Source organism: Quercus suber, unplaced genomic scaffold (assembly GCF_002906115.3).
Source record: "Quercus suber isolate HL8 unplaced genomic scaffold, Cork oak 2.0 scaffold_69, whole genome shotgun sequence".
NCBI lineage: Eukaryota > Viridiplantae > Streptophyta > Magnoliopsida > Fagales > Fagaceae > Quercus > Quercus suber.
In genome coordinates, this window is record NW_027069534.1 from 1159487 (window position 1) to 1186548 (window position 27062).

Below are 27062 nucleotides of genomic sequence, written 5' to 3' on the forward strand. Positions count from 1 at the left end.
CTTATTTCATCCAATAATAATATGCCCAAAAATCATTTTCCTAGAAATGGTCAATTGAAACCTAAAAAAAGAGTCTTTAAAAATAATAATAGACCTCAAGGAAGAGGAAACCCAAATAAAAATTACAATAAGAACCAAGGACTCCCACAAGATCAATTTAATAGATCCTGTTTTGTCTGTGGCAAGAGTGGGCATATTGCTCGATTTTGCAAATTTCGAAAACATGAATCTGTCCATCAGGCTAACGTAACCGAAGAGCCTTTAGTGGCTATGATTACAGACATCAATATAGTGCAATATGTTGAAGGGTGGTGGGCATATTCTGGTGCTAATAGACACGTCTGCTATGACAAAAATTGGTTCAAATTGTACACTCCTTTTGAAGAAGAAAAAATTGTTATGCTTGGTGATTCTAGCAAAACCAAGGTTCTTGGGAGTGGTGAGGTTGAATTGAAATTCACTTTTGGACGCATGCTTACATTGAAAGATGTTCTTTACACTCTGTCCATGAGGAAGAATTTAATGTCAAGTTTTTTGCTTAACAAGGCTGGCTTCAAGCAAACTATGGAATCTAATAATTATGTAATCACTAAAAATGGATTATTTGTGGGCAAGGGTTTTGCTTGTAATGGAATGTTTAAATTGAATGTTGAGAATAATAAAGCATCTACCAGTTCAGTTTATATGCTTTCTTCTATTAATTTTTGGCATGCTCGTTTGTGTCATATAAATAGTAGATATGTGAGAATCATGAGTAGTTTAGGATTAATTTCAAGACTGTCAAAAGATTTTGAAAAATGTGAAACTTGTAGTCAAGCTAAGATTACAAAAAAATCTCATAAAAGTGTTGTAAGAAATACCGAATTGCTTGAGTTAATTCACTTTGATTTATGTGAATTTGAGGGAATTTTAACTCGTGGAGGAAATAGATATATTATCACTTTTATTGATGATTTCTCAAAATATACAACTATTTATTTGTTGAAAAATAAAAGTGATGCTTTTGAAAAATTTCAAGATTTTTTAAAAGNAATAATATATATATATATATATATATTACCTCAACGTTGAATCAATTCGGTTTTTTTTTTTTCTTTTTTTTTTTCTTTTAAGAATAGTTTAGAATATGCCATAGAATATTCTATGGCATATTCCTAAAACAAATCATAGTTTTTGTGTTTACGGATTGATTTTTTTTTAGGTTTTTTTTTAAATTTTTTTTTAAGGAATGGTTTGTATGCTAGGAATATTCTATGGCATATTCCTAGCTAGAATATATCACCTTTTTTTTTTTTTTTTTACGGATTGATTTTTTTTTTTTTTTAAAGAATAGTTTGAAACATACCATAAAATATTTTTACAACAATATTTTTATAACAAATTTTAAATGGTGAGTTATTATTGGTTCTTATTGTTGGGTTAAAAAAGCAATCTCATTGCTAAATTCAAATTTGAACTAACAACAATTAATTACCCATAATTTGTTGTGAAAATGTTGTTAAAATGTAGTGAAATTTGTTGTGAAAATGTTTTTTTTTTTTTTAAGAACCTATAGTGGCGTTTGTCAAACGCCACTATAGGTCGTACACTTACAGGGCCTATGGTGGCGTTTGACAGACGCCACTGTGGGCCTTTTTCTCTGCATGCGCAAATTAAAAAATCCCAGAAAAAATGCCTATAGTGGCGTTTGACAAATGCCACTATAGGTCCTACACTTACAAGGGCCTATAGTGGCGTTTGTCAAACGCCACTATAGGTCTATTATAATTATAAAAGAAATTAAACCCAGCCGAAAAAAAAAAAAATTAAAAAAAAGTAAAAAAAAATGCCTATAGCAGCGTTTGTACCATGAGGAACGCCATTATAGGTCGGACCTATAGTGGCGTTTTTAAAAACGCTACTATAGGCCCTTAAAAACGCTGCTATAGAGTACCTATAGTAACGTTTATATAAAACGCCATTATAGGACTTGCTAAACGCAGCTATAGGGTACCTATAGTGGCGTTTATATAAAACGCCACTATAGGGTACCTATAGTGGCGTTTTTGACAAACGCCGCTAAAAAAAACGCCACTATAGGCCAAGTTTTTTGTAGTGATATGTTGATTTTTGGCTCGAATATGCATATTATAAATGAGACAAAAAATATGCTTAAAAGCCATTTTGATATGAAAGATCTTGATGAGACTAATTTTATTTTGGGCATGAAAATTACAAAAGTATGTGATGGAATATATCTTGATCAATCATATTATGTTGATAAAATATTGAGAAAATATAATTTTCATGATCACAAAAGTGTAACTACTCCTTTTAATTCTAGTGTTCATTTATTTCCTGTGAATAATGATGATGAGATTTTTAATCAAAAGGATTATGCTAGTATCATTAGTAGTTTGCGTTATGCTACTGATTGTACTAGACTTGCCATTACATATGCAGTAGGAGTGTTTAGTAGATTTACTAGCAAGCCTAGTAAAGATCATTGGTTAGCTATTGAGTGAGTCATGAGATATTTAATTGGTACCAAAAACTATGGCTTATTTTATAAAAAGTACCCTACTGTAATTAAAGCTTTTAGTGATGCCGATTAGAATACTTTGTCAGGCGATTCTCTCTCTACCACTGGTTATATTTTTACCTTAGGTAGTGGTGCTATTTGTTGGAAATCTAAAAAGCAAACAAAAATTGCTAATTCAACAATGGAAGCTGAATTAATAGCATTAGCTTTAGCTAGTGAAGTGGCAAATTGGCTTAGAGATTTGTTATATAAAATTCCACCATGGGAAAAGCCAATTCCACCTATATTAATTCACTGTGATAGCACTGCCGCAATTGGTAGAGTTAAAAACCATTACTACAACGGTAAATACAAACCTATAAGAAGAAAACACAGTACCGTGCGATCTTATTTGAGTAGTGACATCATAACTGTGGATTATATTAGATCTAATGATAATCTTGCAGATCCATTTACCAAGGCCTTAGCAAAAGATAGAGTTTGGAATACATCGAGGGGGATGGGACTAAAGTCCATAGAATCATGAGCCATGTATGAGGATACCCAACCCAAGGACCAGAGACCCTGAGAATTGGGTTCAATAGGAAAAACGAATCATACAATGGTCGTAAGAAATGCACAATTTATTTATTTTTAATTATTTATTTTGTAAATAATTTTTTAATTGTTCATCCCTATGATGTAAGTGCATTTATCATGTAATATGGAAAGGTTGAGTAAAAAACTCTTAATGAAATTTGTAGTTCGTATAAGTGGGGTGTCAGAATTATAGGAGCACCCTTGACAAAATTTGACCTATGTGAGTGTAGGGGTGGGGCCACTCCCTATGAGATTTAGACTTAATCTCAAATACACTCATGAAACAGGGATCAGCACACAGCCATAAAGTGCTAGATATAAAAGCTCATGTCAACACCTAGGTTATTATGTGTAAGTAGTGACGATTAATTTCCCTAAAGCAGTCCTAATTCAAGTCGGAGACCACTAGAACTCTGGAGTTGAGATCACTGTTTTACTAAGTGAAGGTTTAATGCAGAGCACACCTTCATGAAGCATAGTAACCCGTCTTTGCCTGGTAATCTCTCTTTAACTAAAAAAATTTAATATTAAAATGAGTGGGGGATTGTTGGAGCATTTTAACATAAATGTAAAGATGTGGGAGTAAATATGGAAGATAAAGTTAGTAAAAATGTTTAAACCCACATTGAAAAGGAGAGCAGCTATTTTATTCTTTTTAATTGTGGTGATTAATGGGTTAAAATGTATTATTTCAGATATTGAGCTAGATACATGCGCAAGGGGGAGGTATCAAAATTGGAAATGAATCAGCCTCTTGGATCCTCCTACTTGAAAGCCCATTTAGAGTAATTACCATATCCGTTGGTGAGTAAATGGCCCGAATTAATACTCCATTTTTATTATGGACAATGAAGATCCATCAACCCACTTAATGAACTACCCGTTTGGGCTTTTCCATTCTTCAAAAACTCCTTGTCTCACCATTAATTGAGTAACTCCAGCCCATCAGATTAATATCTAACAATTAATCTTGTAACACCTACTTAATTAGAATAATAGACTTAATTAATCAGAATAAATTAGGTAGTAATTTTGTGAAGCCCATTGAGCCTATAAATAGACTCATTCAGACCCAATTCATGTCATTGCAATACACCAAAAAAAAAAAAAAAAAAATATAGAGCGATTCTTGGCAAGGAAGGAAAAAAAAAAAAAAAAAAAATATATATATATATAGAGCGATTCTTGGCAAGGAAGGGTGTTCTTTTTGGTGGAGTTTTGGGATTGAAAACTTTGTGCAAAGGTTGTTCTAGTCATACGACACTTGTTAGGCTATTGTATCTTGGGGGAGACAAGTCAGAGACGGTCTGCACCGGTTACAAAATTTAGCCAACGAAGAGCTTGAATCTCCTTAAAAAGAGCGAGTGCTGCGCCTCAGTCCAAATAGTGTTGTGTAATTCATTTCTTTACATTAATAATATTTAGAAGTATTATTCAGTTTTTCGTTGTGTTATTTCCATTATCATTGTATTTGCACCAACAGGCTTTATATGTAGAAAATGTAGATTGGTTTGTTGGCAAAAAATCTTGGGCCATAAATCATTTAGAGGACTCCTGAAAAAATTAATTTGACTCATAAAAGATTTTAAATAGTTTATAGTTAATAGAAAACTACATATGCTGACAATTGAATGAAGGATTTGATTTCGATGTTAGGGATATGAAATTCCATAAAATTGATCCAAAGAAAGGAGTTATTAGAATTAGTATATTGATAAATTGAACCCTAGGTATGTAGGATCATCTGAAAGTTTGAAATGGATTGGTTTTGTTTCTTATAAAATGGAAAGCTCATAATATGTCTTATATTTCCATTCTAAGAAAGTATATGTCTAATAAGATAAATTAGGATCCATTTGTTTAGACGTAAAATATTTTTTGAAATTAGTTTCCCCAATTTTTGGTGTTTAATGTGGCTAAAAATGCAAGTCAATTTGAGGGTAATAAACAAGTTACACCCTCAGTTCACAACAAACCACACCCCACCCACCAATGCTACCTAACCGATCCAACCGCTACCCACCATGGCCTCCTAGATCCCTTCTTGACCCAACCTCTCTCTCTCTCTCCTAATCCCAGTAGGCATCAACCTATATACAACCCTATATTCTTTAGCTGCTATAACTGCGTTTATGTTGGTTTGCTTCTTGGTGCTCCAACCTCTCTTGCATCACCACAACTCTTTAAATAAAATTTTCATTGACTACCTTTTGGTTTCTGTTCTTGCTGGCGCTATGTTTTGTGGTTGCATAACAGATTCTATTGGTGTCTACTCCTTAGTGGTTGCTTTTACAGTAGGGCTATTTGTACCCCCTGGGCCTTTAAGTCAAACTATTTTACATAGAATGGAGGGTTTTGTGCATGAGATCATGTTAGCTTTTTACTTTGCCAGCACCAGTGTAAAAGCAGATTTCTCCAAAGGGATTTTTTACGCGGGTCCATTGGTTGTAAGCACGGGCTTTATAGTCAATGTTGTTAGTTTTATGATAGTAAGGAGCGTCATATTCAATATGCCTCTTCGTGATAATGCCGCTCATAGAGTGCTGATTAATACCAAGGGCGTGTTACCGTTTATCATCCTAAATGTTGGTTTGGAAACTATGGTAAGTAACCATAATAAAATTATGTTGTAACATGATTCCTATAAATATTGTGTGATAAAATTCATGTCTTCTTGTTTAACAGATATTGACTGAATGGAAAGACTATAAATGAGAAAATTATTTGCAAATATGGAACCACCATACTTTGGATATTAAAAGACCTCTATTCAACTTCATCATTTGTGGCTTAATAAAATGAAATCCCCTATTAACTAAGTATTAGGATATTATTTGGAATTTGGAAGTGTCATGATATATATAATAGTTATGATTTTTAAAGGGGAAAATTAACCAATCAAAACCAAACATGATAATTAAGTATTGGATGTAAATAAATAAAACATCAACAAGAAGAATACCTACACAAATATGACATAATAAACATTAGAATGGATGAAGTTGAAGAAAATTTTGAAAATAATTATTGTTGCTGATATGTTTATAACTATGTTTAAGACATATTTGTTTAGAAGTATCTTTAAGATTACTATGATTATATGTCTATAAATGCTTATTATTTAGTAAATTCTCTATGTTATGCATAAACTTTGTTTATGTTTTCTGCACAATCTTTCACCCTTCAACATATGGACAGTTATAAAGGATATTTAGATCTTAGAAAACATCCATCTTAAGGGAATGTGTACAAGATTACAAGAATAGTTAGGCTAATCATCTGTACTTGGCAGGTACCAACCTTATGTTTTTTATTATCACTTGTTTTCTCTTAATAGGATATCCCGGTCGTCCATTAGGTTGACGAGGAACATTTTGACTACGCACTTTTCGTGTTTTATCACTTTTGATAATATATATTTAAATCTTGATCATATCTTAAAATACCATAAATATCGACTGAGTTACAAGATTTTTGGCATTAAAGCACGATAGTTTTGAATTAAATAATTCATCACCAAATTGAAGTCAAGAATTCAACTTTGAGTTCTATGAGATATTTATCAAAGTAAAGAAAAGGTAGCGGGCCACTGCCCAATTATGATTGTTAGAACAATGTTACTATTTGTTGATGATAGTCGGCATTCTCTGTCAGAATTACAATTATAAAGACAAAGACATCCTTTCTCCACCATACTTTTGAGCGACGAGAATGGAATATTATTTTGAACATAGCAGAAATAACAACTTGGGTACACTTAATATATACCTTTTGGCAAAAATTAATTAATTATTTTTAAAAATGTTATATAAAAAATTGTTAAAAAGTTAGCCACTTTTTCAAAAATTTTTTAAAAATAATTCACTAGCATATACTCTTAATAAACCCTTTTTTTTTTTTTTTTACACAAAATGAAAGTTGAAGAGATAAAAAAAAAAATTGTGAATTTCAATTAATGTAATTGATAAAATCTCTTAATTAATATCTTAATTTGATATAAAGAATTATTAACCACCGACGTTATAAGTTGGCACGCCCTTAAAAAAGAAAAGAAAAAATACAAAGTGAAAAAGAGAAAATTCATTGGGGTCGGTCCATTCTATCCAAGTAGGTGACGAGGCAGTATAAACGGAGTAGCGATAGACGACCAGTGTCAGTGTCAATGTCAAAGTGACAGAGCGGTCACGTCCTCGTTGCTGTTCCACGTCAACTGCGATGGCCTCAAATGCTGGATTTTTCAGTACATCCATGGTTACTTGAAACGACTGGGGCCCATATGTCTTGTACGCGGAGCTTGCGGCTATAATTTCCTCTCGTCTCTCCCCTTTGCTTTTCAAAATCCCTCGTGATTGTGACCATACACTACTCATTAATCAATGAGTAAGGTAGGAGCCTAATCAGTGTTCTCTGTCTCTGCTCATGTTTTGACACATGTCATTTTATCATGGTCCCTACGTGGTTGATTCGTCGCAGACTTTGTTTGTCTCCACTGGATTCCATGGGGACTGTGTGACTTTAATGCTGTCTATGTCACCCCTTTTTTTTTTGGGTTCACAAATACTTTTTCACGCGCTATTTTTTTTACGTGTCAACTGCGCTCACATTCTATCATTTTTTTTTTTGCCAAACATTCTATCATAGTTAGAGCATCTCAAGCAGATTCTCCAAATTTTTGTACTGTTTGAAGAATGAACAGTGACTTTTACCTTTAACTACCAACTTTTTCAAATATAATTTCCAACAGATTCTCTATCCCATTCTTTATCTCATTTAAATATTATTTCTTTATTCATTCTTTATTCTTTTTTTAACAACTACACATCTTCCAATATTTTTTTTATTCAATACCTAATTATTATTATAGAAAAAAATATTTGAAGAATGAATAGTAAAAGCTACAGTATTCTCTACTTATAAAGAAGCACTGTAGCAACTCTACTCTAAAAAATAGAGATAGAGAAGCTGTTGGAGTGGGTTTTGGAGGGATTGATACTCTAAATTTGGCTTTAAAGAAGCCATTGGAGATGCTCTTAGAAGTGTCAAGAAGTTGATTTACCATTTACAAGGTTCTAATCTCGACTTATCTACAGTATTTGAAAATACTGATAAAAAAAAAAAAAAAAACACTTGGGTTTTAGTTTTGGCGATGGAGGACAAGTAAGAGCTAGACTTAAGCATGAGTTTGAATCATGTTACTAATAATAAGGATGAAAACTATATTGTAATATGAATTTTTTTGTAAATGTCTAATCTAATTACATGGTTTAGATTTATTGGGTCGGTTTTATTTAGTTCAAATGGTAAAATTTTTGTTGTTGAATGAGAGATTTAAAACTTAAATTTAGCCTATACAAAAATGTAGTTTAATGATTGACACCTTATAGTATTTTCAATAAAAATATCTATAATTCAAGCCTTTTACTTTATCAATGGAACTGTCCAAAAAAAAAAAAAAAAAAGATTTGAATTCAAAACAAAAGGGAGTCTTTGTATAAGTTATTTATTACAAAAAGGGAAAAGAAAAAAAAGATTGGTCTAACTAATTTACAAGTTAAGATTGAGTAAAGGTAGGAAGTCACCGATCAGGCTCGGAAAATGTAGACTTCATACTTCTATAAACGAGCCTTTAGAAAACTTTTCTAAAGAATGAAAACTCAAGAAATTCACTAGAGCAGAGCAGAGGGAAGGGAGGGGGGGGGGGGGTGGGGAAGGGACATCTTGCAGTGGCTAAAGTAGTGGGAAAAATCAAAAGAAGGTAGACAAAATTATAAAAGAACAACTTTGTAGTTTTGTTGGAAAACCGTCAATCCAGGCCAAATAAATGTTCATTTTACCCATTTAGAAACAAATCGCATAATTAGTAAACAAAGTGAAGGACAAAATTATCCACCATACCTGTTTGAAGGAATCCTCTCCAATTTATTAGGTATCGACTCATTAAACCATGCATATGCATTATTATTATTATTATTATTGAGAAGAATGTACATGCATTATTTAAACAAGTTATATAATTCATTAAATATGTTATATAACTAAAAATAGATGTTGATAGTCTTATTAATTGTCACAGAGTAAGTTAGAAAATTTTTATTCTAAACTAATTTGGAGGTAAATTTTTCCAAAAATACAAACAAATACAATAATTTTCTATAAAGTGGTTGGACAAATCCTCCAACCAATTATGTTTTAATCAGAAGATCATTCACATGTATTTTTATAACAAAACTCACTAAATTATTTAAAAACAAATCCTATGACTATTTAATCTGTCATGTAATTAGAGATACACATGAATAATTATTTGAACTGCCATAGCATGGCTTATAAGAACTTTCTTCAAGAGGAAAATTCTATCCAACAAACAAAGAATTAAGATGTTTATATTTCACTTGCAATAGTCCAATATAACAAGAAGTATATTTGAGACTTGAATTTCTGATTTAAATTAGTAAATGAAATATTAAGTTAATAATGTTAGTTCAAAATAGTGTTAGTTCAAAATGAGACTTGAATTTTTAGACTTAGTGTTAGTTCAAAATAGTGTTAATATTAAGTTAATCTCTGATTTATCATTGAAGGTGACTCTCTATTGGTGAACCATGCTTTAACTGAATACTCCCCTCCCCCTTCCTCTGTAGAGCTGCTGTGGTCTCAAGAATGCTTGTAGGGATTTCTGACTGGTTGAATTCTCTCATACCCGTAGGCATGGTAATAGATCAGACCATTTATTAGCAAAATATGCTTTAGGTATTGTTGATTTCTCTGCTTAGATTGAATAGTGTCCTTGATTCCTTGAGCAAAATCTTCTTCAAGATGTACTTGCATTTTCTAATTCTTGAATTAAGTTTCTAGTGAAAGGGTTTTTTTTTTTTTTTTTTTTTTTTTTTTTATCTTGGAACTAAGTTTAAGCCCTGATGAATAAGCAAGTTGAGCATTCTTTAAAATATAGAAAAAAAGGGGGAAACTTGATCTCATTGTACATGGCCTGGACTACCGCCCGCAATCAATCAAGTTAAGTTAATGAAAAGTAACCGACTTAAACATTGGATACATTCGTCTCCTTATAGATATTAGAGCATTCTCATTTAGTGGGATACCACAGATTTTAAGCAAAATTAGCCAATATCATAACCACAAAAAAAAAAAAAAAAATCAAAAAGTTCACACACCCGTCATTTATCATTGTTAAAAAAATTGCAAATGATACAATGGATGTCTAAATATACACATCCACTATAGCTAAGCTGATTTTTTTATTCACTCTTTGCTAGACTGCCACTTTCTCTCCTCTCTCATCGGTGTTGGAAGGCTGTGGATCATCAGCATTGGACGGCCAATCGAGGGTCGTGGTGTCATCTCAATTGTGAGGATTGCCTCAATCGGGTTGGGTCTTGGAGTTGGTGTCAGCGGTTTGATTTGGTGGTTTATGGTGGCATGTGATAGGGGTATTTTTGTCAAGAAAAATCTTTTGTGCACTTTGACCTTTTAGGGTAAAATACCTTGTCTTTGATTTGTTAAGATAAATGCCTCCTCCAATGGACCCACCAACCAAGGACCCGTTGGGATGAAGTCCCCATTTGATCCCTTTGAAGTTCCGACAGTCCGACACTCCACTCCTTGAAGTCCCGTCGGGTAGCTGTGGATATGCCCGATGGACATTCGCGCCTCATCATGTGCATACTAACGGGTGGATAGTCATACCGACAAATGGATGATCATATTGATGGTTGCAGGGGCGTAGCCAAGATTTTTCACTTGAGGGGCTGAATTATGTATTTATAGGTTAGTCATAACTCATAACTAATAACCATATTTTATTATTGAAATATAACTATAACTATGATGATAATGTGAGAAAAAAAAAATATAACTATGAGGAAAACAAATTGGTGATATGAGAAAAAGATCAAATTTTGTGAAAAAAATGATGATTGTGGTGATAATAATGAGAAAAATAAATAAATTAAATTTGAAGACCAAGAATGAAAAAAGAAAAACACATCAATTCGAGCAACGCACATTGCATTTCACAATTGTAAACAATTTGTATTCTTAGAAAAAATAAAAAGAAAGGCACCTAGAGGCTAGGGATTTATTTGGTTTTGGTAAAAGTGTGTGTTTTGTTTGGGAGTATACTTGAGAAACTAACTAAATATTGGAATTTTAAATAGTCAAATGTGGTCATTGCTAGATTTTAAAGGGAAGATACATAAAAACTAACACTGGATTGACATTTGTGAGATTTTTAAGGAAAGTCATAAGTTTTCATTATTAAAAAAAAAAAAAAAAGCAAAACAACAGTAAAAAAAAGAGCATGAACTGTGAAGATGATGAACATTCATATCTAATTGGAACTCTAAAACTAGGGGACGATCTTCTATCCAATAGTTTAGAAAACTCCAGTTTTTTTGGCATGTAATGCAAGTAGGTGGACTGCTTGGTTATCTTTTCTTTTAGTATGATATGATTTAAACTAAGTTAAGAGTAATCTTGCCTCTGTAAAAATTTTTGGAGGGGCCAATCATTACATTTTGTAGGGACCCAATTTATTTTGAGATGGATTCAAGTTACACCAGGTGTACTTTGTAAATGTTACACCTTTTTTGCACCGTAGATTTGTAGGAAATCTAACGGTTAAAAAAAAATATTAGCCACCTCAACCAACCTAATTAAAACAGCATCTTTTATGTTTCTCTTCCTTATTTATTACAAATTAATTCTATCCTAATTTCTATCTCTTGCTTGCCCAATATAAAAACGAAATTCTCTTCTTCTTTCTCTCACCTATTATCTCTCTCTTGCTTAACCAGTAAAAAAAAAGAAAAAAGAAAAAAACCTCTAGAGAAGCAGATCTGCTTCTTTCTCTCAATGTGATTTGGGTAGAGGTAGAAAAAATAAAAACAAAATGATTTTTTTTTTTTACAAATTAAAAAAAAAAAAAAAAAAGAACTTACGGAATTAAGAAGCTTGACCAAAGCTTTGAGGTGTTTTACTCTTTATTTGTTTTCTCAGGACTCATCTTACTAGATCAAGAACATCCGGAGACATTCCAGCCCACTGACTCCTTAGAATTCCTTTAAATCTATCAGAATTTCTTGGGAAGTATCAAAGATGTTTATATTTCACTTGCAATAATCCAATATAACAAGAAGTATATTTGAGACTTGAATTTCTGATTTAAATTAGTAAATGAAATATTAAGTTAATAATGTTAGTTCAAAATAGTGTTAGTTCAAAATGAGACTTGAATTTCTAGACTTAGTGTTAGTTCAAAATAGTGTTAATATTAAGTTAATCTCTGATTTATCATTGAAGGTGACTCTCTATTGGTGAACCATGCTTTAACTGAATACTCCCCTCCCCCTTCCTCTGTAGAGCTGCTGTGGTCTCAAGAATGCTTGTAGGGATTTCTGACTGGTTGAATTCTCTCATACCCGTAGGCATGGTAATAGATCAGACCATTTATTAGCAAAATATGCTTTAGGTATTGTTGATTTCTCTGCTTAGATTGAATGTCCTTGATTCCTTGAGCAAACTCTTCTTCAAGATGTACTTGCATTTTCTAATTCTTGAATTAAGTTTCTAGTCTTTCCAAAAAAAAAAAATCTTGGACCTAAGTTTAAGCCCTGATGAATAAGCAAGTTGAGCATTCTTTAAAATATAGAAAAAAAGGGGGAAACTTGATCTCATTGTACATGGCCTGGACTACCGCCCGCAATCAATCAAGTTAAGCTAATGAAAAGTAACAGACTTAAACATTGGATACATTCGTCTCCTTATAGATATTAGAGCATTCTCATTTAGTGGGATACCACATATTTTAAGCAAAATTAGCCAATATCATAACCACAAAAAAAAAAAATAATAAAAAAAAAATAAAAAAGTTCACACCCCCGTCATTTATCATTGTTAAAAAAATTGCAAATGCTATAATGGATGTCTAAATATACACATCCACTATAGCTAAGCTGATTTTTTTATTCACTCTTTGCTAGACTGCCACTCTCTCTCCTCTCTCATCAGTGTTGGAAGGCTGTGGATCATCAGCATTGGACGGCCAATCGAGGGTCGTGGTGTCATCTCAATTGTGAGGATTGCCTCAATCGGGTTGGGTCGTGGAGTTGGTGTCAGCGGTTTGATTTGGTGGTTTGTGGTGGCATGTGATAGGGGTATTTTTGTCAAGAAAAATCTTTTGTGCACTTTGACCTTTTAGTGTAAAATACCTTGTCTTTGATTCGTTAAGATAAACGCCTCCTCCAATGGACCCACCAACCAAGGACCCGTTGGGATGAAGTCCCCATTTGATCCCTTTGAAGTTCCGACAGTCCGACACTCCACTCCTTGAAGTCCCGTCGGGTAGCTGTGGATATGCCCGATGGACATTCGCGCCTCATCATGTGCATACTAACGGGTGGATAGTCATACCGACAAATGGATGATCATACTGATGGTTGCAGGGGCGTAGCCAAGATTTTTCACTTGAGGGGTTGAATTATGTATTTATAGGTTAGTCATAACTCATAACTAATAACCATATTTTATTATTGAAATATAACTATAACTATGATGATAATGTGAGAAAAAAAATATATAACTACGAGGAAAACAAATTGGTGATATGAGAAAAAGATCAAATTTTGTGAAAAAAATGATGATTATGGTGATAATAATGAGAAAAATAAATAAATTAAATTTGAAGACCAAGAATGAAAAAAGAAAAACACACCAATTCGAGCAACGCATATTGCATTTCACAATTGTAAACAATTTGTATTCTTAGAAAAAATAAAAAGAAAGGCACCTAGAGGCTAGGGATTTATTTGGTTTTGGTAAAAGTGTGTGTTTTGTTTGGGAGTATACTTGAGAAACTAACTAAATATTGGAATTTTAAATAGTCAAATGTGGTCATTGCTAGATTTTAAAGGGAAGAAACATAAAAACTAACACTGGACTGACATTTGTGAGATTTTTAAGGAAAGTCATAAGTTTTCATTATTAAAAAAAAAAAGAAGCAAAACAACAGTAAAAAAAAGAGCATGAACTGTGAAGATGATGAACATTCATATCTAATTGGAACTCTAAAACTAGGGGACGATCTTCTATCTAATAGTTTAGAAAACTCTAGTTTTTTTGGCATGTAATGCAAGTAGGTGGACCACTTGGTTATCTTTTCTTTTAGTATGATATGATTTAAACTAAGTTAAGAGTAATCTTGCCTCTGTAAAAATTTTTGGAGGGGCCAATCATTACATTTTGTAGGGACCCAATTTATTTTTATACAATACTATAAGGGTTTCAAAAATTTTTTTTGGGGGGGGGGGGGCATGACTATATGTCCCTCCGCCCCTAGACGGTTGAGTACATTGTGTCCCACAAGCCTTTACGTATCCTCCACACATGTGTCCCTATATGGAAATAACTTCCACACCACGCCTAAAGACCAGACTACACGTTCGTATCTTCCCTATATGGGAAGAGAAACCCTAAGATTTCGGAACCTTAACTCCAAATCTTCTCTACAAAGAAAGCTCCTATATTCAAGGGATTTTGGTAAGCTCTACACCATTATATAAACACCAAACCACTTCTTCCTTAAGGTACGTGAAATTTCTCAATCCTCACACTATTGAGTTCTTGGAGATTCTTCTATCACTGACTTAACCTTTGGAGGGTCTTTGGCCAGCATCCTACCGGTGCTCTCTGTTGGTTCTTTGTTCTCTTATTCTTCAGGTACCTTAATTGGTGCGTGTGTGGACAATCATCTCACTGACAAGCCCATTACAATTAATTTATAGAGATAGGTATGACGGACGAACACTTGGTTTCCTAATCCAATGGGTTGAAGTCAAAGAAAGGGCCCAAATGGAAAAAAGTAAAAATTTGACAGGTAAAACTAGGATAAAGCAGGTGTATTGATGTTTCCTCAGTCAGTTGAGGGAGCTTGTTTACACTTTAGGGGTTACAAGTTTTAAGCGTTTTCTCTCTCTAATCTCAAGATTCTAATCCCTGTTCACAGGAATCCCCCTCCTTTTATAACAGTTTTCTTTTAATCATGACCCTTCACATGGAGGGTGGCTGATCTCCTTTAGATATTTGTTTTATCCCACATTTGGAGGAGGTGTTGAGTGAACTACAAGCTGTCTTGACATTGTTCAGGTGTCACTCAGGCATTTATGCAACTGACATAATTGTTGCGGGGCATTTAATGCGGAGGCGATAGAGGCTTCTCTTGGAAGCTTCCTTCCTCCCTCTCTTTCCCAATACTGGCTATTATTGCTTCCCTTGTTTCATGCTTCCCAGTCAAGGATAGGATTTCCCTCGCCTACTTCAGGAGGACCACAACCGAGGGACGCCCTCGGGTCAAATAGGACCTTCATCTAAGCGCACCCCTTGTACCAGGTTCTATCAAGTTTCCTACCTCGGGGCCTGTTTGTTGGGCTCGCACACTCCTCAAACATGATCCAGTAGAGGTGCTACTCTTGGACCCCCCCCCCCCCCCATTAGCATAATAGCATACTTATATTATCTTAATATAATTTTATAAAATGTTATAAAAATTCAATTAATTAACAATTTAATAAATTTAGTATATGTATTTTTTAAAATTTTAATTTACGTAAGTTTTTAAGGAAGATATATAACAAGTGATTGAATGAGATGATGTTTAATTTATTCTTTCATATACTTATTTAGCCAAAAGAAAAAGTATTTATTGTCCCAACTCCCATGTTATTATAGTTTCAAATTATTTTATTTTTATTTATTTTAAATCCAGTAAATAAATTATATATGGCAGTAACATCTAATAATTCAAATTATAAAAAAAAAAATCTTAATAAATGGAAAATTTTCAAGATTATAATAAAGACGTTTGATATAAATAAGATCAAACATGGAACTAAAAAGATTAATTTTAATAATATAATTGCTATGTATAATGACATGCCTTAACAAAATAAAAAACTATACTCTCGATAAAAGTATTGAAATTTTGTTAGGTTTTAAGTACTTAGGAACTAATATATTGGAACTCTAATTTGTATTGTTGGCAAACCATGATCAAAACAAGTTGTTAGTATTATTTTAGACTTGCTCAAATTATGTCTTTTATGTAATGTTGGAATCGAGTTAATTGCAGAATTGAGTGTGCAATTCTAACTGACTCAATCGATCGAAAATTAGACTTGATCGATCGAAAGTTGTGCAATTTTTTTTTTTTTTTCTGCAGAATTTCCAACTCAACCCTAAGCCTATATGACGTATAGAGTTTTATGTTTTGCCTTAGGTATAAAAAAGAAATCCTAGCCACGTTTTAGATGTTGCTCTATTTGCTGTGTGTGTGAATCTCTTGTGAGATTTGAGAGGTGGTTGCCTTCACACATATTTAGGATTATTAAGAAGGAGATTCTATTGAGAGCTTAATGATCATTTAGTTGCTGCACTAAAGAGCTTAAAGATACGCAAGCGGAAATGCTTGTACTTGCCGGAGAATCCAAGAAAGAAGGAGTCCATGGTCTTGGAGCTTACACGTGATCGTGTCAGTAAGTTTTCTATATGAGGTAGCAATAAGATGTTAGTGGTCTAAGTCACTATTGTAAAATTTTGATTATTTTATAGTGGATTTAGGTTTTCCTTGAGGATAGTTAGGTTAAATCATTCCCAGGTTTTTTTACTAGTTTGGTTTTCTTGGGTCATCATATCTTTGAATTATTTATATTCCGCACTTTACATTGATATGATTATATGATTGTGTTAGCCTAGATCTGATAATTTGACTAAGCAATCACTTGGCAAATTAACTAGGTTAATTTGATTGAGTTTTAAGGGGTCTAAAAAACAAACAAATTCCATTAGGTTGAAGATTATTTGTACTGGTATAATACAAGAAACGTTTTAATATGTGTTTAAAATATGTATTTTTTAGAATTTTTTTTAATATCAAATGGAAGTTTTATTAAAAAAAAATAATACGCACATTAGTGCAATATATGATATAACATGCTTATGTTACTAACTTTGCTCTAATATCATATGTAGCTCACCAAATCAAAGTGTATTAAGGTATAATTTAGTAATAATACATAAGTTTATATAAATAGTTAGCACATCATCTTTTTCTCTTATCATAAAAATACGAAGATTTTACTGTCATGCCCAAAGATCTTTTCATGTTTTCACATGCTTTATGAGCTTCACGAGCATTTTCCTCTTTGACAATGATATTTTTAGATGATTCTTGATGGGTTTGATTCATTCAACGGGCATTAAAGACCTTCCTTACATTGACAACTTTTCTTTGAAACTCTAGTTTCGTCGAGCCTCCACCTTGATCTTGAGGAGAGATGTTGTAACATATTAGGATATTATATACCAAGAATTTACTATAAAGAATGTAGACCATGATTTTCTAGAATACCATGGACTATTTGGTTTAAGGGACACCATACTAAGCCTTACATATTCTTATTTATATCTCCACATAAAGTTCACTGTAATATATAGTTCAAGATGTAGCAGTTTGAGTCTTTCTGCCGTGGACATAAATTGTTAGTTGGATAAGATTACTTCTCTCATTTCGAGAATCGCTAATTGTGTCTTGGTTTTTATTACCTGTGAATGTAAGTATAAGTGGGCTAAACAATGTTAAATATTTTTTATTTTATATATTTAAAATTCTTATTTGTGAAAATGAACTAGTATTAGGAGCATGATGTATATTACCCAATAATAATAAAAATGAAAAATAAAATCAACCAAATCCTTCTCAAGAAGACTATGACTCAAGCGACTATGGAATTAATCGTTTCATTAAAATCAATCTTTTTTATCAAGTGGGTCTTTCAAAAGAGTATATGGCCCATGCCCTGCATATGTCATTGTCTAGAATCACATTGTTCCGTTCGAATTAATTAAATGTGGTCCAGGTTTTCATATAATAACCCACCAGATGGGACAAACATGTAATTTGGTATATGTAAGACATAAAAAGATCCAGCGCCAGTACTATAACATTGTGTTCCCACTTCCTAATCTATCAATTTGAAGTATCTTTTTTTAGAAGAATATTTGAAGTAATGTGATGTTAAGGGTAATACAAATTTTAGCACATAAATTTATAAATGAATATATCACCAATCACATAAATTATTTATTGAAGTAATAAGATTTTAAATATTTATTATTATTTATTGAAGTGATACTAATCATATTAATTGTCTCATCAATTTGTAATATTTTGTAGTAAAATTTGTGATGGGGAAGTATTTTCCTTTAATATATATCAGTCTAGTTTTTTTTGTTTTTGTTTTTGTTTTTGTTTTTGTGTGTGTGTCTAAGATTAAGAATGTATACCTCAGTCTCATCATCACTAGACACTATTGCCCGACTAATCATATTATCTAAAATCTTACACCAGAGAGAGAAGTAATGGATTTAAAAGCAATAATAATTACACTATATTGAGAAGTATATATTTTGCATAATATTGCATTGAATTAATCTAACTATTTTCTGAAATAAGAAAATTTATCCAGCCCCTTACATGAGAGGATCAAATGATTTTATTGATTGCTTTTCTTGCCATGGCCCAAAATTTATCTTCCAACATTAATTTGTACTTTTAGAATTTATAAAGTCTTAAAATAAATTAACCAAGTTACATAAAATTACGTAATTTTATGTGTATAATATAATTCTTTATTTATTTATTTATTTTTTACAAGATAGAATTTCTACTTTAACTTAATTTAAGCGTATATGTGTGTGAAACTCCTTCCTGAAAACTTGAACTCCGACCCTTACCCTCTGCACTCCACACTCCAGAAGCATTTATATAATTCAAGTGAATGTTCATTGAATCAATAAAAAATTAAGTTAATGCACTTTAATTTTGTGTATTGTGTCTTAAATTATACTAACTTGTGACACCATGCATGCATGAATATATATATATATATATATATGGAATATGCATGGATATATTTAAGAATACATAAAAATTTTCTTTTGATAATTTGATAGATAGATACAATGGCAAAGGGGAAATTTGAATCTAAGATTTCTCTAATAGAAACACTAGAAGATGTCAATTGTGCTATATGATTCTTCACAAACTTAAATAAAATTAGATGCATAAACACTAAAATTCTTACGTAAGATAATTATTATTGGTAATCATTCTTATATCTTGTCAACCCCTTAAAAAAGTCTTGTAAAAAAAATAATTTGGTAGAACATGTAAATTGTTTATTCTTATTAATTTATTTTATTTTAGAAATTTTTTTCTTACTTCTTAACTTAATTTTTGTTGTTATGATGCAATAAATTTATTTTATGTGTGCATTTTTTAAATAAGATAAAAACAACCAATTTTCATAACAAGCTATACTTTTTCTAGAAATTTATATGTGAACTAAAAATAAGTATTTATAAGAAAACCTGGATTAGTTTATATAGATTATAAGTAGTTGCAAAAGGGATCTAAATAGAATGAGTTAGAAGTAGTTTTAAATGGGCTTAAAATTGTTTTAAATAGGAGAAGTAATACGCATTCAAAAGTTTACATAAAATTATAATTGAGAATTTTTTTTTAAAATTTATATTCATGAATCTAATTGTAAAGAATTGTAAAGACGCTTGACATAAATGAGAGATGAAATGAAACTTGGCACAAATTGAAACCCATTTAAAATATAGAAATACTTGGCATTAAATTAATGGGCAATGAATAAAGGATACTTAGCACAAAATTGGAGCTCAATTAGAATCTAATTTAAAATTTTGATTAAACTTTCTCTCAACTTCCAATTTAATAAATATAATATATGACTAGCTTCATGCATACACATTGGTGCATTTAAAATAAAAATATAATTAGATGCGTATTGAAATTCCTAACTAGTTGAAAATTTACTACTTATGGTCATTTTTATACTTTTTTCAACTGTTAAAATAAAGCCCTGTAAGGATATTATTTGGTGGAGTATGCAAATCATTTATTCTTGGTTGTTTCATTTTAGAAAAGAGAGAAAATATTTTGTAATTTAACTTAATTTTTGTTATTGTGATGCAATAAATTTATTCTATGTGTAAAATTTTCAAATAAGATATGAACAACCAATCTTTTAGAACATGGTATACTTCTTTGTGAAATTTATATTTGAATTAATAATAATTTTTTGTAAGGAAATTTAGATAATAGTTTTAAATAGACTTAAAATAGTTTTGAATAGGTTAAAAGTATTACAGATTCAAATTTTTACATATAAAATAACACAATTTAGGTTTAGATTCATGAATCTACATATAAAGACACCTGACATGTAATATAATTAGTAATAGAATGACACTTGACATAAAATTGAAACCTATTGAAAATCTAATGAAACTTGGCATCAAGTTAGCGTGTATTTAAAAGGACATATTATAATATAATTTAAAATTCTTAATTGAACTACAACTTTAATGTAATATTCATGATTTAAAATATATATTTTAATTTTATACCAAATACAATTCCAATTTAAAACTAGTTCAAGCTCACACTTTGAATTACTTTCAATTAAGTTTAAATTCATTTGAAACCAATCCAAACTTTCTAACAAACCTCACCATTAATTCAAATATAAACTTCAAGAAAACTTGCTATGTTCTAGAAAACTGGTTGGGCTCTTTTAATAAGTTTTTAAAATGATTAATATTTTATAATTTATTTGACCAATATAATAATAAATATTAACAAAATTTATTGTATTAGAATAACAAAAAATGAGTTCAGATTAAAAGCTAAGTATATTGTAAGACAATAAATTACCTTCTTTTTTATTTTACTAAAATGGAAGAATATAAAACGATCAACTTGCATACTCTACCAAAATGATATAGTGAAAATTAATATCTGTAATATTAGGTAACAAGGATTCATAAATATCCATAGGAGAAATATTTTTCTATTCTTAAATATATTCAAACTTATGTATATTGATTTCAAGCTTTTTATTTATAAATAAACATATACACACAAAAGGGAGAGAGAATGATTCTAATAAAAAAAGGCATGTTACAGACTCCTCTTAAAAGCCTTAGTTAGTTTTAAAAAAAGATAAAGTAAGTTATATTACACACAACACTCTCGATTAAACAGTATGAGACAATTACCCATCTAAGTTAGTTGATATATATTTTTGAATAAGTTCATATTTTACTATAATATATGCATAATTTCGCATATCCTAACTAAATATGGATGCACCAGTTCTTTTTACCAATTTCCTACCTGTGGTAAATATCAATATAAATGTTATCTCCACTACCTTCAAATTCAAAAAACAAGAAAATTAAAAATTTTCATTTGCACCGATTGGAAATAGACCACTGAAGGTTACTTTACATCCTCAAACTTATTGTACATAGTTTCATACTCATAACGACTATTACAAAAAAATTGATGGCTATAGCTTTATTTTCACACACAGAGAGGCTGATAAAATAAAAACTGTTCCTGAACATCTAAAATACAAGGACAAGGGACAGATTACATCAATTTGGTAAAGAACTACAAAAAGAAGAGAGAGAGAGGAAAAAAAAAAAAAAAACCTCACAATTAGATGCATCCATCTAATTCAGGAAATGTCGTCAAATTTAGGGTTTTTGTGCTCTTGAAAACACCATCAGACAACAGCCTTAAGCTTATGTTTCTTAGGCTTTCAAGCACAAGAGGGAGGCACTTTTGGAACTCCCTGTCGTTGGAGTTCCCCCATCACGCTATCAGTAGATGGAGGTTTTAGGCCAAGAGGAAGTGGCAGCCATGGTTTGGATAAAACATCTCCAATAGCTGCATCTACGCTTTCCTTTGTCTGTTACAAACATGGACCAAAACAATATTAATTTATCATGACTTGTAATCTTCAACATTTAATTCATGAAACCCAAAAGAATATTACTAGAAATTCAAGGAAATTCTCTTATTTTTTAAAAATCAAAATAATATATATTTAAAAAAAAAATCAAGAGATTTTCTCTCTTAAAGAAAACTATTTTCTTACACATCAATGTTGGCATGCAAAAGTTATGAATCCAAGATGTTGTAACATGAACATTACACAAACTTAAACTTGTATGGAAGGGAATGCTGGAACAATCATGCAGCACCAATAAGTAGAAATCAATGAAATTAAAGATACCAATCCTTAGAAATTATGTTGCACGCTTTCGACGGTTACAACTTACACACACACACGAGACATTTATGTAAGCATTATGAAAAAAGGCCAACTCTTTTAAAGCTTTCAAACCCTTAATTACATTATTAAAAATTGAAAAGAAGACAAACCCATGTAATTATGATATATAAAGTTTGGTTTATTGAAATAAAATGATACTTTATATATATATATATATATGTGTGTGTGTGTGTGTGTGTGTGTGTATATTATTTTGATGGAAATGTGGGAAAAGACATTAGAAATGAGAGAGTCCTGCTCACCGGATGAAAGTCAAGCATAGGGTGGGGGCCTGATTGTCCAGGCGGGACACCAATGCCGGGGTCTACTTTGTACAAGGTATGGGGCGGTATGCCTGGGACAGGTGGTGAGGCAAATCGCTACAGGAATAATATATATATGTCAGCAATGTTAGCTAAAAACTCCTTACTTTTCTTCAAAAAGATGCCAAAATAATTTGCATTGTGTTTAGATGGATCCAAAATTCTAACAGTAGAGACACCATGAAAGACTCCAAAAGAGTAAGGATTGGATAGCTACCGTTGTTGGCAGTGGCTGTGGAAAGCAAGGCGTTCCTGGGGTTAGTGCATTGGGAACCTACACATATAGAAGAATATTCCATGTTAGGGAGAGAGAGAGATAAATATTTCAGGATAGAGTAATGATAGGAATTCAAATATTCATTTGTAATTCACGATAGTAATTCAAATGTTCATTTGTTTTAATGACACACTAATCATGTTATTATAACATAAAATAGTAAATTTTTGTAATAAAATTTATAATTACGTTTTTTCCCTTTTAGATCTTCAATTGATATTGCGGTTTTATCCGGTTTAGGATAAAAGTTATTGCACAAATATTGTTTCACACATAGAAGTAAAAATTTGACTTCGTGTTATAATTTTAATTATTTTTTTTTTAATTTGCGAGTACAAAGTACAAACTGTGTATAGCACCCCCTCAAAAAAAAAAAAAAAACACTGTGTATAGCATATTTCTATAAAGTTCAATACTTTACAACCGACACCGTCTATATTATTTAATCTTGTAATAATGTTTATAAATATGAATATTGTCTCTTTTCCTATAACTTTTAAGTACATTTCAGTATTATTTGAGTTCAATAAACCAAATCTATCTAACACATGAATTTGAACTTAGTATTGGGTGTTACGCGAGGGATTAAGTCAGCAACATTGATAAACTTCAGTATTTTGTATCTGTGCATTCTCAGAAAAAAAAAAAAAAGAAAAAAAGAAAAAGAAAAAAAGAGAAGTATTTTGAGTCTGTGTTTGCTTATGAGAGAGAAAAAAGTGCTTACACGTTGGTGGTGAGGATGCCAATATGAAGGGTCTGGTGGCAGTGGCGGTGGAGCTGGTACCCATGTAGTTGGTGGCGGCGGCAGTGGAGGTGGTGAATGGGCTAGATGTTTAGGCCACATGGGCATCAATGATTGATCCATGGATGGATGTCCCACACGTGTAGAGGTCTAAAGTGGTGCATGGGTGTTATGGGAGGGAAACCCATGGTTGGTGCTAGCCAAGGACTCATCTCTCTCTTCCCTCCTCCTCCTCCACCACCACCACTAGCTGTACCATACATTTGCGTCTCTGGCTCCAACTTGCGGCCTCGGCTTCACGTGCCAGCAAATGTTTCCGATGTGACCTATATTTCTGAACAAATTTCAAAACGAAAGACTTGAGAAAGAAAAATTTTCAACACTAATACGCATGCACTAGTATTTATCAGTGCTAGCAATTAATAGTAAAGGCTATAAGCTATGGAAAGCTGTTGTGGACAATGTCATATTCAGAATTTGGTTGGTAAGCATAAGAACAGTAATTTGAATCCTAAACTATCAGTTCTTGGAATCGCATATATTTCTAAATGTAGTAAATCTAAATACAAATAAATGAATTAGTTTTTTTATATAACCCATCTAAGTAGTTTTGTATATGCGATTGCAAAACCAGCAATTAATTCAAATTCAATGTGTTCTTCTTCACATATTTGGTAATCAACCCTAAATATGATTATTCCTTAGCAGCCATGTGTAAACAGTTTCCATGAACTAGAGAGAAACAAAAATCTTTAAAAATATCACTAGAAACCAAGGACAAAAAGAAGAGTTGGGAAGGAAATGATGGTACTTGAAGGTGGCTGGCAATGTTGTGGCGAGTGAGACAATCAATTCCCATCAGCTCTAAAATTCTTGAAGGCACTGCCTTATCGACCCTAGCTGCTCCACAGCTTGCACAAACCGTCTATGCAGCTCTGGGGTCCAATCCACCTGCACACAGTTCAAGAAAAAAAAAAACTTTCAATATCCCTCAAAAATTAAATAATATCACAGAAGTGGAAAAAAAAAACTCTCAACAAAGATTCTCTCTCTCTCTCTCTCTCTCTGTGCCTTTGCCTGTGCATGAGTCCCGTGATTTCTTTGCATCTCATGAAGTTTGTGAAGAGAGAGAGAGAGAGAGTCATGGGACTGGTTCCCTAGTAAAAGGCTTCAAGTCTTAATTAGGAGCTAAGAACCTTATAATACATAGAGTCTAGTTCATGCGCTTAGCTTAAACCTATGTAGTGCTAATTAATTATTTACCTTCACTTTGCGCTTCCCTTGAGAATTCTTTGACTGTGTAGATGATTTTCTGCCTTTATGATGATCAGTTTGCTTTGGAGGACGTAGATTCACAACAACAGATTCATCTCTTTTGCTCACAATTTCTTCTCCTCGACTTGAGCTAGAGTTGAAACCCGAACCTGAGCCTGAGCCTGAACCGGAAACTTTATCTTCCTCCTCTTTCTTTGTATTAGCGGATTCCTCACCCCCACTAACAGAAAATTCAGCAAGGATTTCTGGGTCCATCTCCAAATCCGGTAACATTTCGCCAACGAAAAGATCATCGAAATCGATGCTGTCCAGCAAGTTCCCATCGGAGAAGTCAGGGAAGTCACTGGCACCAATTGAATAGCTCTCAGTCTCTCCGAGGTTCTCATCCTTGGTGTTCCTCAAAGGTGACACAGCAAGCATTAATTCCAAATTTCAAGCTAAGAGGAATAATTCAAATTATACCAACTAGCTAATAGTAGCTATATATAAAGATATGGTGCAATTCCGAACTATTGCATTAAATAAAGCCAATAACCAGAGTATAGTACTTGAAGGGTGTGATAGAAAATGAACTTTCTTGGTGAACTTTTTTTATTCCGGAGAATATCGGAAGGGATAGAGAGGAGAGACAGTAACTGTTAATGGGTTTGTAATGGTTTTGATGCTTTTTTGCTTTCTACAAAGGAAATTGGATCTCAACCACAACTTGTGTTGAGATCCCTAAGATTTGTTTTTATGTATGTGTTTGTTTGGGCTTATTACAAATATAATTTTCTAACATTTTTTCTTTTGTGTATGTGGATAGCATTTTTTTGAAAGTTTTGAAAGTACGAAAGTGGTGGCTCGTGAGCTTTATTTAATTTTTCCAACTTGGTTTTCAAAGGCAGAGAGAGAACAGGTACTGCAGATTGATGTCAGAGGGTAGGGTTGGAATTGAAATTGGAATTAGATTGATATATATATATATATATATATTAGCCCATGTATATCTATTGTACAGTGAAGAAGAAAGTGATGTATAGTCATGTGCATGGCCGAACCAAATTGACCTTTGAATTTTCTGGATGGACAGATAATCTGAAAAGGTCTTCTCTTCTTTTTCTTACTTTTATGGAGGTAAACAATCAAATACTGCATACTAGTAAAAATTTACCTAGTTTCTACTACAACATTTTTATGCTTTTTCTTACAAAATTTTACAGATTATGGTGACAGTAGAGGGAGAATTGTATTACTATATATATATATATATATATATATCCTTTAAGTCAAATTTTATGTAACATATTCTCAATTATTTTGTATGAACTTTTTTACTACTCAAAATTTCTTTTAAAACAATTATATAATCCTGATAAATTGACTCATGCAGGTAATTATCCATAATTATGAAATGTAACTTGGCAAACTATTGGGCTCCGTTTGTTCCAAGTAAATTGTTTTCTGTCGGAGCTAAGAACATTTTAAAGGAAAACTGTTTGTTTTCTAATTAATGTTTGGTTGGTTTCTTAAAAATACTATAAAAAAACATTGGTTCCTAAGAAAAATCAGAAATTTTGTTATACGTTTATATGGGCATTAAAGAAAAAATCAGAAGTTTAACAAAAAAATTAATACATATAACAACTAAAATAAGCACAATCAAAATAAAAAATTTAATAGAAATTATACTAATATGCACAATCAAAATAAGAGTGAAGGAAAAAAAAAGTAGTGAAAATTATCAACTAAACTTACCAAAGATTCAAAAAAAAAAAAAAAAAGAAATAAACAAATTTAAATAAAATACAAAAAAAAAGGGACCTAAATAAAAGTTTAGGAACAATTTCTGAACTTTGATCTATATCAGAGCATTTTGAGTTTTGGAGGCTTGGATGGTATTTTTGTCATTTGATGGTTTGGGCATTTTTGTTATTTTAGTGGTTTTAGGGATATTTTAGTCATATGAAGGTTTCAAAAGTTGTTTTTTTTTTTTTTTTGGTGTTGTAGGTTGGATATATTTTGGAACTTTTGAGGACATATTGGTTATTTTGAAGATGTTAGAAGTATTTCTATTATTTTAGAGATTTAATTTCATGTTATTTCATAGATTTCAAAGCTGTTGCTTTAGAGGTCTCAATGA

General features: G+C 31.8%; 1 protein-coding gene across 1 annotated transcript; it reads right to left on the minus strand.

Annotated features, from left to right (window-relative positions):
* Nucleotides 1-21427: 21427 nt before the first annotated feature.
* Nucleotides 21428-25854, minus strand: LOC112013245 (transcription activator GLK1). Its single transcript, XM_024045632.2, is given in 9 exon segments — nucleotides 21428-21957; nucleotides 22587-22703; nucleotides 22864-22920; nucleotides 23648-23796; nucleotides 23799-23933; nucleotides 23936-23999; nucleotides 24477-24559; nucleotides 24562-24616; nucleotides 24929-25854. Coding segments are annotated over 9 exon segments (1242 nt in total). The 5' UTR covers nucleotides 25361-25854; the 3' UTR covers nucleotides 21428-21807.
* Nucleotides 25855-27062: the final 1208 nt, after the last annotated feature.